Source organism: Teleopsis dalmanni, chromosome 2, assembly GCF_002237135.1.
Source record: "Teleopsis dalmanni isolate 2A chromosome 2, ASM223713v2, whole genome shotgun sequence".
Taxonomy (NCBI): Eukaryota; Metazoa; Arthropoda; class Insecta; order Diptera; family Diopsidae; genus Teleopsis; species Teleopsis dalmanni.
In genome coordinates this window covers 193445813-193464511 of record NC_051847.1, presented here as the reverse complement: position 1 = coordinate 193464511, position 18699 = coordinate 193445813, and the positions used below count along the sequence as shown (strand labels likewise).

At 28.6% G+C, this 18699-nt stretch overlaps 1 protein-coding gene across 3 annotated transcripts in view; it reads left to right on the top strand.

The window, feature by feature from the left end:
- The window catches only part of LOC119685396 (CD2-associated protein-like), a 188862-nt gene that overhangs the window by 142138 nt on the left and 28025 nt on the right, over positions 1-18699 (top strand). Inside the window, exons 1-2 of one of the 3 annotated variants that reach the window (XM_038099661.1) lie at positions 383-860; positions 1296-1552. The exons of 1 other annotated variant lie outside the window; for it this stretch is intronic. In XM_038099661.1, the coding sequence (XP_037955589.1) occupies positions 1522-1552 (31 nt within the window). In that variant the 5' untranslated portion in view covers positions 383-860; positions 1296-1521. Of the gene's footprint in view, positions 1-382; positions 861-1295; positions 1553-18699 lie in introns of those variants that run through there. One more of the 3 variants, XM_038099663.1, reaches the window with a different exon arrangement.

Genomic DNA, 18699 nt, shown 5'->3' with positions numbered 1-18699 from the left:
ATAATATACTATGGACGCGAGTTAGGCTAAGTTGATGCTAAACCAAATGGGAGATTTTTTGGGATTTTTTGCACTGCACACATTTTGCCATTTATCAACACGTATCGACACATCAATACATTATCGACACAACTTAGAATTTCCCTCATTTAGAACGCAACTTAGCCTAACTCGCACACGACCTATATCCCTCAATTTACTCGATCTCGCATAGGTCCCTCAATTTACTCGGTTCGTATTGCTTAAATTATTTTTCGGACGAAAAGTGAATATTTGAATGAATGTCTGGTAACTTTAAGAATTGATGTTGTGCAGAAAATTGAACAATTACACAACACAGAATTTTTGACAAGCACTATCAATGCAAAAAACGTTGAAGATGAGAGACAAAATAAACACGGCAAGGGATTTTTTATGAGAAATTAATATTTCATTTCCATTCTGTTTTTTACTTTCTTTGAGCGTGGTTGTTTCGCGTTGTGGTTTGCGCTAATTGGAAAAAATAAAAGAAACAGTGTTGTTGAAGACAAGCGAACGAGAAGTTGGTAGCCATTGCCCAATATATTAGTGCGAAAATAATTTAAACAAGAAAAAAAAGAAAAAGTAAATATTGTGTTGTGCTGATTTAAACAAAAATATTAAAAAGAAAAAATCAAATAAAATATGTAAGCAGTAAATAAGCGAAGATTTAGAATTGCATGCAAAGGAAAAGCAAAAAGATGAAATGCTGAAAATCAATAACAAAGCAAATAAGGAGTGCATTTTGTGTCGTAGTGAAAAGTGGTTAATTTTAAAGTGTTAATTAAACAAAGAAAATTAAATAAATATACACGAGATTCAATACCAACAGAAATGAAAAAGTAATGTTTTATGCATAAATAACAAAAAGTTCAACTATTGCTTAAGAAATAAAAGGAAAACAAACGTAATAACTTAAAAAATAGTTGGCATTAGAAAAGGCCAACTTAACCACAACCCGATTCTTATTCTTATTACTGGTTTCACAGTTGCAGCATAAGCGCACACAAACACACACGAACACATGCAAACACACGATAAACACGTAGTTTGTTGTCTTATTCCCATTCTTTTTCGGTGCTTTCTTTAATTTAGTTAAATTTTTTCTTCGGCGGCTTCATGTCGTGACGTGAATTAATTATAATATTTTGTGTATATATTTTTGCTTTACAAAAGAATTCTGCGTTTTAATTTTAATCTTTACTTGTTATTTTAATGTTTGGTTTTTTTTTATTTTTGTCTTAAAAATATTTAACAAATTTTGGTAAATGCGCTAGAGTTACGAGTAAAGCATTTAACGGTGCAGAAAAAAACAGTGAATAAGTAAAAAGTAAACACGTATAAACGGCGAATAAACGGCGAATAAGGTCAAAATAAAGAACGATTTTGCGGCTCGAACTGATTCATCCTACCACTTGGCAACGCGCAGCGGGCAGCGATTGGCAGTTAGCCGCAGTTTCTGCGGGTGTTTTTGCTGAAAATTCAAAATATATATTAGCAGACATGGACGTCGGTAGTACCAGAAATGGAGGAGGTAAGTTAAGAAAATTTATAAACACAAACAATAATTACGGAAGTGAAGTACGGACAATTTATTTGAAGCACAAATTGTATTTAACAAATTGTTGCTTGCGTTCTCTGTTAACAAAGGGTGTTTCCCGCTGTTTTGCTTGGTTTTCTAATTCTCACCTCTCTTGCCTTGTAAACGTTTTGTATTGTTCTCGGCCTAAAGAACACAAAGAAGATAAACCAATAGAATTGTTAAAATGCAATTTAAGTGTAAATATAAAATAGTTTTATGAAAATGAATTAAGGAATAATACTTCTCTATACTAAAGTCGGTTAATTATATGAATGTAGTTTATGTTTTGGAAAGCCCTATGTTCCAAAAGGAATTCAGAAAATTATTAGTAGTAGTAGTAGTTTATGTTGAAAGCTTAAATAAAGAAGTATTAATATTGAATTTAATAAATAAATATTAAAAAACTTCATAATTTTATAAAGTAAATGTATCCAACAAAGAAATTATTCCTGCATTCAAAGAGAATGAGAATTATATTTTGTTAAATGCCAACAGCGTTGAAGTGTGTATGTGTGTAAATGTATAATTAAGGTAGATGAAAATCTTCTAACAGAAAATAAATATTGAAAAATATAATATAATATTATTTACGAATAATTAAATATATGAAATATTTCCAAGACCACTTATGATGGGCATTTGGCTATATTCGACACAATGTAAAATGAATTTTTGTTGTTGTTTTTCACTACTGTTCGAAAAACCTCTTTTTGAAAAATATAATATAAATACTTTCTATAATGGTTTATTTCGGATTCTTTATTTGCACAGAGTGCAAAATACAGCTCAGAATCTTAGATCTTTGATTTATTTTAATTTGATTGATATCCATTTTTATTAACTCGAAAAAATAAATCTTTAGCCTTATTTCTCCAAAAAACAAATAAAATGGAAAACTAATTTATTCAGCACTGCATAATAGTTGCTGACAGGTTACTGTGTACTGAGAAGGCATGCTAAGGGACTATACCTTATAATGATTTTGATTGTCTCTGTTGTAACTTTGCGAAGAGATGAAAATTGTATTTTATGTCATGTGTCAGTGTCCATCATTGGATAGACGAAGACAATCTTCAGGGCTTTTATTTCAAATCTAACAGCTTTATGGTGACTCTGGTGTTGAGATGAAAACTGTACTCTACTCTCAACTACTCAAGATCTTCGTCCCAAATCTAACAGAACTGTTATTCTACAAAATTTGGGACTTAGCAAAGTACATAGAATTGTCACTTGAATGAGGGATTCATGCTTTTCAGTGGTGTTTGTATGCATACTACTGTGATCCGTATGGGGTCACTTCGATGCTAATACGTGATATTATAACAGACCATTATTTGAGCTGAAGTAAACTTTGTGCTCTAAGAGAACTTTGAGTGAAATCTAATTTAGTTTCACAAAAGCCATTTTAATGGTAAAAAAAACATATAATATAAATATACAAATTTATGCAATAGCTAATTTATATATACTTTAAAAAGTTGGAGATATTCCCGTCCATTAAATAAATGATAATGTTGAAGATGGTTCTTAGTAAAAATGATTTTTACTTTTGGGGTACCTCGATTTAACAATGGCTTAGGTCATTAAAGGATCATTAAAGTTTTTCCTTTATTTTTTTTTAATTTACTCAAACTTCAGAGTCATAAAAAAGTACTTTAAAAGGATTTGAAAATAGTCACCTATTTGGAGCAACTTTTTTCTATATTAATTACACTTGCAAAAGCTGTACACACCATCTGACGCCAAATAGTATATATAATGTTTAGAAAATTTAATAACTTTTCCGCTCTAGAGTCTTTTAATTGTATATAATATCTGCTGCTTATTTTAATTTACAATAAGTGTTATGTGTTAAGCAATGATAAAACAGTCCAAAAATATCATTTAAAAAGATACCCTTTTATTTTAACTTCACTTAATCTTATCATATTTAATTTAGATCTGATCTTAATATTTGCTTTCTGGAAATTTGTTGTTTGATCAATAAACATTTGGTTTACTAATAAAGTAAATATTTGGTTTATTAACAATGAAATCAAAATCATAAGATGATTTTTTATTACAGATAAAAATTAAGCTATTAAGTACCTCTGTGATAAGTTACGGAAAAGTATTTTAAAGTACTTAAATAATATAAAATTAAGGTTTGCTCATTATTTTATTATTTATTAACCTGATTTCAGACGAGTAGAAAAGTGTAGCTATATAGAAGCTTTTTAGTTTTTATTCAAGTGACAGTGTCAATAAGTAATAATTTTCAAACAAAGCTTTGGAAGTATTATACCCAAGCTTTATTCTAGAGACATAATAGTTCGGCATAATAAGTTATATTCATGGAATAAATATTTATTCCTTGAAGGAATATATAATTGTTAATAGATAATTGAGTATTTAATACAAAGTAGGGTAATAAGTTACCAGGTAGTAACTTACATACCTAATTCTAAGTTATTATTTTTAAATTTTAATTTTAATATACGTTTCGAAGTATATATAATATTTTATAATTGATCTATTGACAATATCAATATCATTTTCTGTCTCTACACAAAAATATCACACTTCAAGCCATGCTTCAAGATTCAAGATGTTTATTGATTATCTTATGTCTAAAAAAGATAAGTTAATTCAAAATTAATAAATCCATAATGATAGAAAATATTTCTTTAAAAATTAAAACAGTGTTTTATTTCTTTTAATTTATTTTAATAAATAATTTTAATTACTTAGAGAAGTTTCGAATAGTAGTGAATTGTAACAACAAAATTTTTTATTTATTTTTAATTTAGTCTTGGAATTATTTAATATTTTTAATAATTCGTAAATAATTTTTGCTTCTTCTAGGAGTAAAGTAAAGGAATTTTTTTATATATAATTTTTTGAGATTGTAAATAACAACCATTGTGACTCGTGCCCTGTCAAATTTAAAGCTTAGAGCCAGTGGTTGCTAGCCAACTGACCCAAAGGTGTACTTGACTTGTATGTTCGAACTTGAAATTTTTTTACTTTATTGCGAAAGTTCTTTAAGAAATTCACTTGGTCTGTTATATTAGAACGGAGTCATAAATTAGCTGTAGAGTAATTGACTTAATTAATTAAAGTTATTTTTAAATACTAAATTTCAATACTAACTTTATTATTATTTTTTGCATTATTTATTAATCGTTTGTATTATAAAATACAATAGTTTTTATTAAGTAAAATAGTCACTGCTGTGATAATTGACATTAAAATTAAATTTTATTTAAAAATTTTTATTATATTTTTACTATATATGTTCCAAGAAATTTTAAAAAAAACGTATACGTTTCTGTTATACAAAAAGCAGTTATAGCTTTTTTTTACTTATACTTTTTCTCAATAAAATTGTTATCATTATACCTGTATAACAAATTTATGATATCATGTGCACTTTTATAATAATTTCTATATAATTTTTATATCAGTAAAAATATTGAATACGTATGTATATTGTAATGGAGACGATTCTAAAATGAAATTCAATACTTAAAGAAAATTTTATTTTTATTAATTTTTTGAGTAAAAACATTGCAATAATTTTAAACAGAATGATGTGTGCTCTGACTACTCCCTAAACCCTTCCATTGAATTAATAGATAACCTTGAACCTTCATCAAAAGCCACACCTTAACATTATAAATCAAAAATTCGCTTAGAAAGTATATGTATCGTGTGATGTAATAAACAAACAAATATAACACGTAGTAGTTTTAAGCATACCATTATCCTTTATTTAATATTCCTATAAATTTTCTTTTTTTCGATTTGCTAGGAAGACAATGTAGTAAAGTTTGGGCGCGGTCATGCGATTTTTCTACAAATATTTACGACACTCTTGGCATTACAAAAAATTTTATTATTCCTGGCATACTAGGCATTGTATGTGCAATTACTTTAAATATATATCATTAATAAATCGTGGATTTTTTTAAAGAAAATTATAAAAACATTTACTTTACTCATTTTAATAGCAAAAATACAATAAAAAAAAAAGAGAAAAAAATCCATTAGAAAATTAAAGCACTTATAATCCCCACAACATTTATTGATAGCGTGCGATATCTTATCAGACATAATTTTCCTTGCTTAAATTCACTTCAAATGACTAAATAACTTATCATTTTTATGACAGAAACTTAGTGAAATTTTATATGAAAATACATCCATCCAATCAATGCATAAATAATAACTACAAAAATTGTATCTAAGCACGGGTGGCAGTTTATGTTACAATTAAAAAGCCGGTGAAAAAATGCAATATCTCCAGTTTTTATTCAAATAGTTTTTTTTTTTTTTTTTTTTTTTTTTTTTTTAATTTAATTAAGTAACTACGATGAGGTTATTTTTTTTTTTTTGTTAAACAATTTACTATATAATTTGCACGGTGTAATCTTAAATGTTGTTGAAATTTTTCAAACTTGTTATTTTAATTAGTGACACACAGCTATAATCGTGCACCTTAAATTCGAAGATAGTGAATGTTTCATTATCAGATATTATATGCCGTCCGCACTCATTTCTATTGATAATAAAATATGAATCATATTGTATAAATTATAGCGTTACATTTAAAAGATTTGACGTAAACATTTTTTTATTTTACACTAAAATTATGAATAATTATTTAAAAGTTTTCAACATCTCAATGGAAAAATTCAATTCGGATGGGATTTTTCTGCCCATCTCTTCTACATTTCCGTTCTCTTCTATATTTCCATTCTCTTCTATACTTCCATTCTCGTCTATATTTCCATTCTCTTCTACATGAAGCGATATTAAACTTTTGCGTAAAACATTGTTTTAAAAATTAGAAATATAAATCATACTCAATTTCTTTATTTCCTGCTCTGAGGCTATATATATACTATATTCATTCTGCTCAAAAAGTATCCGGATTTTGTTATTTGTTAACTACTCCTTAAGTAATAGACCTTTTTCAAATTTTTTTTTGTTATGTTGGTACACCCTTTCTTTACATATGGTACAAATTTGAGTGCCATCTGTCAATTAGTTTGTTTATAGCAGCTGTTAATGTGAGAGTACCTCAAGTGCATTTAGCGATTTTTACTATGGAAAATTCTTGTTGTACGGGATTTTTTGACCAAACACGACACCACTGTCATAGCTCAGGCACCATATTAGCCAGATCTGGATCCGTGCGACTTTTTCCTGTTCCCGAAACTCAAATTGCCCCTTCGTGTTAAGCGTTTTGAGTCGATAGAATCGGTAAAAGAGAATTCGTCGAAGGAACTAAAAGCCATACCTGCATGGGCCAACGAAAAATGTGTGGAAGATTGGGTTAAGCTTTGGCATATGTGTATCGCTTCAGAAGGAGCATATTTTGAAGGAGATAAAATAAATTTGGGATAAAATTTAAATTTGTGTGTTTTATTTACAAAATCCGGGTACTTTTTGAGCATATATATGTATATATTTACTAATATACTACAAATTTGATCGTTAAGCCCTAAATATGACAAGTAAAGAAATTATAGTATAAAAGGTCTTGTTAATGTGGAACTTTTATATTACCAACTCCCAGCCACATTTAATACTTTTACTATATTGTGGTTTCTGAAAAACTATGGCTCCTAATTGCCTGAATCGTAGGTGAATTAATTTTACGAATTTTAATTCGTAGATGGATTAAAAATTTGACATATGGGTTTTAGGTATTTAAACGAGATGACTCTCAATGAAGGGTTATCAACTATAACTTAAATACAAGCGATTCTTTGTGCAATAGAAATATTATTTAGAATAATTTAGAATGTTCCTATTGTTTTTATATATCAAATTCAATATTCTAGATTTCTCTTTCATTTTTTCTTATCAATAAGACTTGATTAAATACTGTTGGCCTGTCATAGAAAGTGTTCTAATTATGACTAATTGGTTGATTCCAATGAGAGTTCAGCAATTATCTCTCCGCTGTCTGTTAAAGATTTTATGTCGTTTCATTACAACATTCATCGTAAAAATTGTCAGAGAGGAAAAGAAGCCAAAAACATAATCTATCCAATTAAATTGCTCTTACCGTTGAAGAATTTGAGAAACAGTCAAAAAAGCACTTACCTTAAAACCGTTATGATACAATAAATGTCAACATACATATTTCTGCATATCTTGTCCCTATCTAGGAGTGGGTGGTGACCATTATTCTTGCAACTCATATGTACTTGCTTTTTAGATTGCAATGGGTTATAATGCCTACAATATGGTGGTCTAAAAAAAATCTAAATATATGATATACATGATTGTAATATTGATCAAGAGATTAAGAGAGAGAAGAATTAAGCCTAAAAAAATAGTACATCGGTTGTTAAGTTCAAAGGACAACCAATAAATCAACAACTTTTTGACAAATTTTGACTTCAGACATCAACGTAATTTTCAAGAGTATCACAATTATTCCAGCGTTTCTCTAACATTTCGATACCTCTTTTGTAGAATGATTCATCTGTTTCTGCAATGTGTTTGTTTCTTAATTTCTTTCCCTGAAACATGTTTTAAGGGTCCTCGAATAAGTAATAAATGTTGGGAGTCAAATCTGTGGAATGCATTAGTTGTGGAAGCTATTTAAAGTGTAATTAGTGCTATTAGGGCCATGATAGCTAATGACTTCTGACACGGCGTCTTCATATGAGGCCCTTGTTCTGTGTTGTATTGTGGACTAAATTAAGTATGAAATAATAAAAAACAAATTAGTCATTCAAACTTCATCAGATTAATCAATTTTATAACTGTTCCGTGCTATAGAATTTCGATTAGTGAATGTTAGCTTAATTTATTAAACGTATTGCTTGCAACTGTTGTTCTCCAAGTATTCTTGGGATATAATTCTCTGTACATCACTGCGGTTTCTCAATTTATGTAGTATAAGTAACTTCCGACGTTGTTTATTTTAATGGATAGTCAAACCATACATAACTGCAATGAGAGATATATCTGTTATAGCGCATTTATTGAGTTATGAGCTATAGTTTAATGGTTGAAATAGTGTAGATATCATATAAACTCATATTAGAGATGAACCAGTTTTTGTACATTTTGCTTGATTGATTCATATACATCTTGAAGATAAACACTACTCCTATATAAAGTTCTCTCTTAGTTAATCAGAAATTATATAAAGCTACTCTGTCTTCTTTTTAAATAAAGTATTTATTAATACGGAAAGATAAGACTCAACCCATTTTAGTAATTTTTGGGTTCGTCTATATATCGAAAGATTGCACAGGATAATGTTTATGTTTTTTTTGTACCACAACAACTTTTGTCGCAATTTGTTTTGACGTGACTTGAATAATCTTTGCTGTTATTGAACTGGTAGCGGTTTTAGCGGAACCTAAGATATTTCATTGTGCAACATCACATACGATACCACGACGATTTCGACACTAAATACACAATGAGTGCTTTGGTGTGATTCATTATCGCTGTCACTGGCATCATAAACAATCGCGAATGCGGTTTTGGCTCAACTTGTCAAGACAAACTTTTGGATTTTTCTCTTAATTTTCTGATGACTTTGAATACGCGTGCCTATTTTTATGTTAACGATTTCTTACTTTATTTTGTACTTTTCTTTTGATTAAAAAATTCTTTCTTTACAATGTTTAACAAATTTTTTATTATTTTTTCCACATACATTTTTTTTCAATACATATAGTAATGAATTGTCATATAAAAGTATGACTCATGAGCCAAGTGTTTGTATATATGAGTATCTACCATAAAAAACCGCACTTCAATTGTATTTACAACTCTTGAGCTGTATTCTCTTACGTTTATGTTATGTATTTTTTTATCCAGATAAAATTTGTATATTTTTTAATTTATTTTTCTTGCAATTTTGTTTGTTTCCGAGAATTCTTTCGACAAATGTCGTCATCATTATTTGTTTTTGATTGTTGTGTATTAGTATTATCTTTTTTTCTTGCTAAATAATGAGTCCCTTCACAAATGTGTTGTATAAATAAACTTAATTATAATAATCAAATCTCAGAATGGTTACAGGCTCCTCACGGAGGTATGCAGATCTGAGGTCAATTATTGCTTAGTCTGATGAAGTTATAAACAATAATCCAGTCAAGGCGTAAAAAGGGGTTTTAAAAATACCTCGAGTTAAGTAGGTTAAGAGTAAAAATGCTTAAGTGCACTCGCTCAAATAGCTTCAACATAATGAAATAAAAGTGATATTCACTTGGTTCGAATATACGAAAAAAATCTATTTCAGACACAACTTAGGGTGTGTTACTATATATTTTATTAATGTCAATTGATTGAAAGGTTTGGAGACTGATCACTGTGTCGGTTAATAATATACCGACACAGTGATGTCGGTATATTAATGTGTTTTTAATATTTGTTTTTATTTAAGATATATTCTGCTTATAAAAACATTGATTTTGTTGAAGACTCTTATTTTACATTCAGATTTTCGGTTAAGCTTATGATATTCGAACATATACAATATACGAGGGCGGTTTGATAAGTCAGTGACTTTTTGAATTTCCCGCGCAGTTACTCCAAATGCAACAGTGCTGCCATCAGCTGTAGTCTACCAGTGGGCAACGTCGTTCAGTTGGTGTTTGATAGCCGTTCAAAGCAGAAAAACTCGTGAATTTTTACGAAAATGGAAAATAGTGAATTTCGTGTGCTGATTAAGCATTACGATCCCAAATTCACGAATTGGGATACGAACTGCTACCCCATCCAGCATATTCTCCAGATTTAGCCCCCTGCGACTATTTTCTGTTTCCAAACCTAAAGAAATGGCTGGGCGGTAAGAGATTTGAATCGAGTGAAGAAGTCATTACCGAAACAAACGCGTATTTTGAGAGCCTTGAGAAAACCTATTATTTGGAGGGAATATGAAAATTAGAAAAACGCTGGACTAAATGTATCGAGCTAAAAAGTGATTATGTAGAAAAATAAAATGTTTATTTACCGAAAAAAATTTGTTTTATTCAAAAATTCACTGACTTATCAAACCGCCCTCGTATGATACAGTTTAAAACTAAAAATATGAAAATAAGTAAAAATAATTATATAAGCTGGATATATAAAAGAGATAAAAAGTTCTCCATCATGAACTATTATTTGTCTTTATACTGACTTTATTTTTATCAGGACTATTTTGAATGAAAAACTGTTGGCGATATATAATGTAAATTGATATATGTTCGTATAAAAAGTGATATGAAGTTTCTGGTTTATTTTTTCATCAATGGTTTTTGCGATAGCTGCTCCATAATTGTTCAGAGTAGGTGCTACGTAGATTAAACATGATAGAGATACACTTGCTAAATGAACCTAATCAATAGCAAGAACTTTCCTTGATAACCGTTCCTTGTCTTTATTAAAGACTGGTAATGCGTTTAACTTTTTATTAGATCATATTATACACACTTTTTTCCTCACTGATCGTAAAGGGTAAGAGTTTAAGATCTTATTTGTTCTATATTTCATTAATGGGGTTGTAATAATACTTCTTATAGTGTATAGAAATAAAAACTTTAAAAAAATTGCTTTTTTAAACATATTTGTAAATTCATTAATAACAAATATATTCGTATATATGTATATCTACATATTAAAATAATGTAATAATCTAATGAAAGACAGAATGTAGTTTTTGGGAGTGTTCTTTGTTATTAACAGAATGAAGATTCAATAATCTCAGTAATTGTCTTCTTGGCTAATACTAATGCCACTCAGTAATATTTTCTTTCAGGTGCAGAAAGCATTCTTTCATTGTAGTTTTACATTAGATAATGTCCTGCTTAATATGATAATCGCGTAACACTGTGTAAAGGAAACTTAATGCATTGTCAATTCGGATTTGGCTCTGCACTGACAAACATGGTATACAAATCGTGCGTATTGTTCTACACCATTCCGTAATAATAAACGAATTATTATAGTTAAGAGAATCAATCTTAAATCTGTAAAATATGGATAAATGTATAAATAACTCAATATGTTAATAACTCAATTTATTATTATAAAAAAGGGATAGCACACTGTTGAGCCCTTTAATCGAATTAGAGAAATCTCCAAATCCGATTTCTTTAAGGAAAGACAGTATAAGCCTATCTTTCCTATTCTTGAAACCCTATGTTCCATGAAATACCCTTTAAGGTGTTTCTTCCGCTAACATTAGTCTCCTAGCACGTGGTATGCGATTTCTCTCTCTTCTTTACAGTATCTGCATTTGGATCCAATCCAATCTTTGGAATCCAAATCTTTGGATTGGATTCCTAATTTTGTTAGGTGATTATTTAATCTACAGTGACCGTTTAGTAATCCCGTAATAGTTGTTAGATTACTTTTTTGTTTGTTCTATGCAATACTTGAAGCGTTGTAAGTATCTGAAAGTATTTTAGATTGTGATATTTTTGGTAGTCTTTCCCAAAAGAGTTCTCTTTCTTTTTCCTCTGCGCTGTTCAAAAGAATGAATAGAGTTCTTTTGCGTAGACCACGTAAAGGTTATGGACCTATCTTTATTGAAGTAGCGCCTCTTCTCCCGAGTTTGTCTGCTATATCATTGCCTTGGATACCACTGCATGCCTCGGAATCCATATTAAGTGCACCTGATTGTTCCAGTCAAGTATGTATACATATAATCATAATCTTCATTCCTATTAAAACTTAAACACATATTATATAATAATATATAATAACATATTTTAAATGTAGGATGCATATAATATAATTATATGCTGTTATGCATTAAATATGCATTCCATGCTATATATTTTGTTACATGTGATGTTGTAATTACAACTAGTATTAACCTTAACATGATATGGAGTTAATGTTATCAAGGCTTAATTCCTTCACACACTCCTACTATTCTTTTCCAAATTCTCAAAAACTTCAAATTTAATGATAAAAAACATTTATCAGTGTTATTATGGTTCTAAATAACACACTACTACTGATGTTTTCAGTATATTTTTCTTAAACATTTTTTAAATTTTTTATTTTAATTTCTATGTAATTAAAATATCAGTTATTTCGTACTTATCTTATCAGCCACCATTCCTACAAAATTATAGCTTCTTTTATCGCTCACTCACTCGCGCTAAGTACTTCAGCAAATAAACAAACAAAAGTAAAGAAAAGTATCTGAGATACGGGCTCATTTTTGTATATTCTTTTGTATATAGAAATATTGTAGGTTTATATATTGTGTATATTGAAGTTTGATTTCATACATGTTTTTATCATAAACCATGAACAATTTCTAAGTTTAGAATATCTTTTGAATTGATAAAAATAATATGAACAAATTTAACAAACAAATGTGAGTATTTTGCTGGCAAATGAGATACTTTATTCGTACGCTGTGCTAACCAATATTTGTTTAAATTAAATTATCGCAATTTCTACTAATGCCTCGGCCTAGGTAATCTATATTTTAAACCAAAATATTAAAAAGTATTTGAAGTTCAATGCTTTTATTTTTATTAAATTGCTTAAGAAATTTTATTGATTAGACATTAGGTTTATTTATTAATAATATATTATACACATACAAACATAAAAAAAATATCTACTTCAACGATATTAAAAATTTGTATCTATAATTTTAATAAATTAACACTCAATAGTTGAAATCATACCTTTAATGTGAATTGACTCGGTTGTAGTGGAGAATTAAATATATTTTATATAATAAATAAAAAGAAAAAATACATTAAAATAAAAAATGAATAATTTTAAATAAATTAACATTAATATGTAGTAATAAATTTGTTAATTTTAAATAAATTAACATTAATATGTAGTAATAAATTTGTATATCTATCAACATATCTACAGTAAAAAATTATATATTGTAAAATTGGGTATAGATACACTCACATTTACAGAAAAGTGTGAAAAGTAGAAATTCTTCTCAGGAAATATCTAAAATATTAAAATAATAGTGGAATTGCGTATCTGCGGATACCTCAAATGTGCTGTAGTGTTAAGGTAATGAAGCTATAAATATATAGTAATGATCGCAATATAGAAGTGCATTGCTGCGGTATGACTCAGCAAATTAATATGCACTTTATATGCAAAACACTTGCATTTGGCGTTAAGAAGAATACTACTCGTACACTGACAAAAATATTGAATTCCTTGTGATTATAAAAAATTTTGATAAAACCCTACAAAATTGTAATATAACACGTTTCTGTGTGTAAAACTAATTAAAGAAAATAATTAAAAAGTACGTATTAATTTATTTTGAATTAAATTAAATAATTAAATTTTACAAATATATTTATATATAGAATTTTTAGTTTTATCTTCTGAAAATTTTAAAAATCTATATTAAAATAAATATGTATTAGTAAGGCTTAAACTACAAAAAAGTAGATTCTTTAAATAAATAAAATAATAAAAATAATACTTATGAGAATCTTATATGAGAAATATGGTACAACATATTTCCATACTTTCTTACTTTATATCAAAGATATACATTTCAAAGATATACATTTAAAGATATACATTTATTTTTATAAAGATATATACATTTTCAAAGGTATACATTTCATGTAAAATGAAAATGTAGGTATCTATACAATTCTTTTCTCTAACTTCGTAAATCTAGTCTTTTGGTATATATGTTGTCTTTGGTTATTGGTTGCTCCGGTGGCTACAAGAATTTCTGGGCCGTAAACTATTTATTTACTTGAATGATAGATTTTAAGTTTTATGTGTGTGAAAATATGTTATTGTCAAAAAAATGATAAAACATATTAAAACAAAAATTTACTTTCCGAACCATAAATAAATTGGCAGGCATATAATCGAGGCAGGGGCTGAAAGAAAGACCCATATCGAAACGAATGAAAATATAAATGCATTGTGGCTGATAATAAAGGTAACAAATTTTTAAAATTACTGAAATTATTTCAAATTCTATTCTAAGAATAGAATTCAATATTCTTAGACAATTCTAAGAATGCATTAAAACATTTTAGCGTTTTATATATATTAGTTCTAGTTGGACCTACAAATAAGTTAGGTTAGGTTATAGCGAGACAATTCTAAATTTGCTTTAAGACTTTTAAGCCTATTATATATAAAAATTTCAAAAAGTTTAAAACTATCTGCAAACCTTAATAAAGCTTATGATTTTGAAATGCTTTTCAAATATATATCAAGTGGTCATTGTTGGAAGGCTAAATATGATAAATAAACTACGTATATCTTTTAAGCTTTAATGCAATTTTCTGGGTAAATTAATAATAATGGAAATGCTACACTCTGTCTGTGTAAAGGTTAGATTAGGGTTATGTGACTGGCTGTAAGCCACGGTTCGACCTACTAATCTTTAGCAATACCAGATAGATTTAGACCTTTATGTTGATTTTGTAGTAGACAAATTTTTTTTTTTTTATTTGCTTGAAGCTTTAATCCTTAGAAAGAGGCAATAAGCATTTATTAAAGGTTTTTAAGGCCTGGTGTTTGTAGACCAGTCCTTACTGGGATTTGAATCTAAATTCTATTTATTGTAGTTGTAGTAAACCTACCTACCTTGCTATTAATTCTATCCATTTCTGCATATATTTTTATTTTTTTCAAGACATGTACAGGTCAGCTGTGTTAAGGATACCAGTTTTTTTTAGATAGCTAATATAATATTTAAATAGCTAACATATATTAATAATAAACTAATATATGTTTATAGAAACTTTGTTTTAAATAAAAAGTAAATGTAGTGCTTTGTTTGTTGTAATTTTAAAAATCAAAGAAAAATAATCCAAAAAATTCATTGACAGGTTCAGAACTCTAAGCCTGGCCAATACTTATGTAGGGTCTTATAAAACCAACGAATTTTTTCAAAAACCACTTGATCAGTATTAATGCCTTGTTTTCGCTATGTCATTTTAAATGACAATTATAATTGACTGGTGTGTCAAATGCGTTTTCATAATATGACAAGAACGCGAATATGACATCCTATGACCCGTTTTCATTATACTGACAATATTTGACATTGAAAATGACAGTGAAAACGAGGCATAAGTAATACTTGATACAGCTATATGATCACTCAAGAAATTAATTTCAATTAATAAAAATAAAATTGTGTTGTTGTAATTTATTACTATTTGAACAACTTTCTTATTAATGAAATGTTGTAGTTTTCTAAATTAATATAATAAATTTAATATGTATTTTTTTAATTTACAGTTTACAGTAAGAAATCTGAATTTTATTTTTTTTTGTAATCCTATAAAAAATTTCAATAAATTGACTCCATTATTGCGGCATTCAGAAAATCTTTTCCTTACGTATTCTTTGGTCTGATATAATATATTTATCAGTTGAGCTAGTGTTCGTTCAACTATTGAAGTTATAAGACAATGACATTTGTTCTTCACTTAATATGTTTTTCCATTAATTAGAAATAACAACTATAATGATATGTAAAATAATAATACTACATAAATGGAAGTTTAAATTTCTTTCCATGCCATTCATTCGCTAATCACATATTAAAGTTAATTATATTTACTATACAAACAACTATATTTGTGGCATTAATGATATATTGTAGAATGTTAATTTTCATTTAAAAAAAAATTATTTCCAATTAATCAACAGCAAGCAAATGAATCAATGAGTCTGTCACTTAACCATTTGGTGGATACTCAGTCGAACCGAAAATGTATTTGCCCGACCATTGCAGTCGATTTCAATTCAAGATTGTGTCAATTCGTATCTAAGTGTGGCTCGTGAATTAGTTACTTAATGTGGGCTCTATAATAACTGGTGGTGTTTAAGCTCTAGCTGACAACGTATCAGTGAAAATTTTTAATTAAGTCAAATGAATTTGTTTGACAGAAAACAAACGCATACAAATCTGCGTTATGCAATATTTTGTTTTGCGTTCGTCACACTGCAATTAAAGTTTTATCTGGCAGATTCATATCTTTCGGAATCGAAATGTTTTGAATCTACCCACGCACGCATAAGGTCAGAGAGAATGAACTAATTGACACTGAAATTGATGAAAAAATCCTTGACCATGAATGATTGTAATATACTATGCTCATATTTTTCCGCTCCACTCCACTCCACTCCAGTCCACTTCGATTTTCATATTTTTCAATTTGATTTTTAACCCATTAGCCAACCGCACATAATTCCAATTCATATAAAATATCTTTATGAATACACGTTCGGAGCGAGCATTTGAGCATTTGTCTTAATTTATAGTTAGTGGTCAAGTAGACGGATGTGAACTTGTTTGGAGTTGGCTGCCGTAGAAAGCGTAAAACAACAGAATAATTATTTATGGAAATTGTTGAAGAAATATGAAAGTGTTATAATTATTGTATTCGATATTTATTGTTTATTATTGAAAGAAGTTGCACTTAACATAATATAGTAATTGTGTTTAAGCTATAATATTAAATTATTGAATGGATTGTATTTTTACCTTATAATCAAAATTTTAATATTGACAGTTTGATTATATATTGGAGTTATTTCAAATTGCTTAAAGATATTAAAGCATATGTATAATATATAATTTATTAAAATAAAATTTGATAATATGAATTTTGTGATATAAAATAACATAGTTGATACCAAATTTGATAACCGTTCAAAGCAGACAACCTCGTGAATGTTTACGAAAATCGAAAAAAGTGAATTTCGTGTGCTACGAATTGGGATACGAACTGCTATCCAGCATATTCTCCAGATTTAGCCCCCTGCGACTATTTTCTGTTTCCAAACCTAAAGAAATGGCGAAATTCACTTTTTGACATTTTCGTAAGAATTCACGAGGTTATCTGCTTTGAACGGCTATTAAACACCAACTGAAGGACGTAGCTCAAAATTAAAAATTTGCCCACTGTTACATTACAGCTGACGGCAGCACTGTTGCATTTGGAGCAACTGCGCGGGAAATTCAAAAAGTCACTGACTTATCAAACCACCCTCGTAATATATCTTTTTTTATATAACTTGTAATGTATTTTTTTTCATTTGATTGATACTTTTCCTTACTACTGCTTCTTTTGTTATTACTGTTGCTGTTAGTGTTGTTTTTATTGTTATTGTATTGTATATGTTCTCCAGAGTAGCTGCCAATATTATGTAATGTAGTTCCAACTAAGCTACGAAGGAAACAATCAAACAATCCCTTAGGCCACTGTATGAAAACCACCTTTTAGGAATGATTTGTAAAAGGCACATATCACTCAGAACATAAAGGCCCATTGTACTGTGAGCTCCATTTCGATATTTTACTAAGGTGGCCCCTTAGTTAGGCCACCGTTTGAAATTTTATTCCACTAAAACCGTTTAAGAATTATTTGTAAAAGACACATATCATTCAGATTGTAAAGACACAGTGTACTGTGAATTCTATTCCGATATTTTAGTAAGGTGTTGACCCCTTAGTTAGGTAACCGTATCAAATTTTATTTCACTAAAACCACCTTTTAGGAATGATTTGTGAAAAGTATGTGTCTTCTTCACTCAGATTGTAAAGACACAGTGTACTGTGAATTCTATTCCGATATTTTACTAAGGTGTTGGTCTCATAGTTAGGCAACTGTATGAAATTTTATTCCACTAAAACCACCTCTTAGGAATGATTTGTGAAAAGACATATAATAATTAGAACGCAGACGCCAATTGTACTGTGAACTCTATTTCGATATTTTACTAAGGTGGCTTCTTAGTTATGTCATCGTATGAGATTTTATTCCACTAAAACCACCTTTTAAGAATGATTTATAAAAAGAAACATATTACTCAAAATGTAAAAGCCCAGTGTACTGTGAACTTTATTCCGATATTTTACCATCGTATGAAATTTTATTCCATCAAAAACACTTTTAAGATATGATTCATAAAAAGATTCATGTGAGTCAAAACATAAAGTTTCATTGTACTGTGAACTCTATTCCGATATTTTACAGAAATTGTGGGCTCTGTTTGTTAAAGTGGAAAACATTTTGTATAAGGTAAAGAGCTGATATTGAAGCTTATCAATATTTAAACTATTTGACTCGAGAACTTTAATTCTGAGTCTTTAGAAGGTGGCG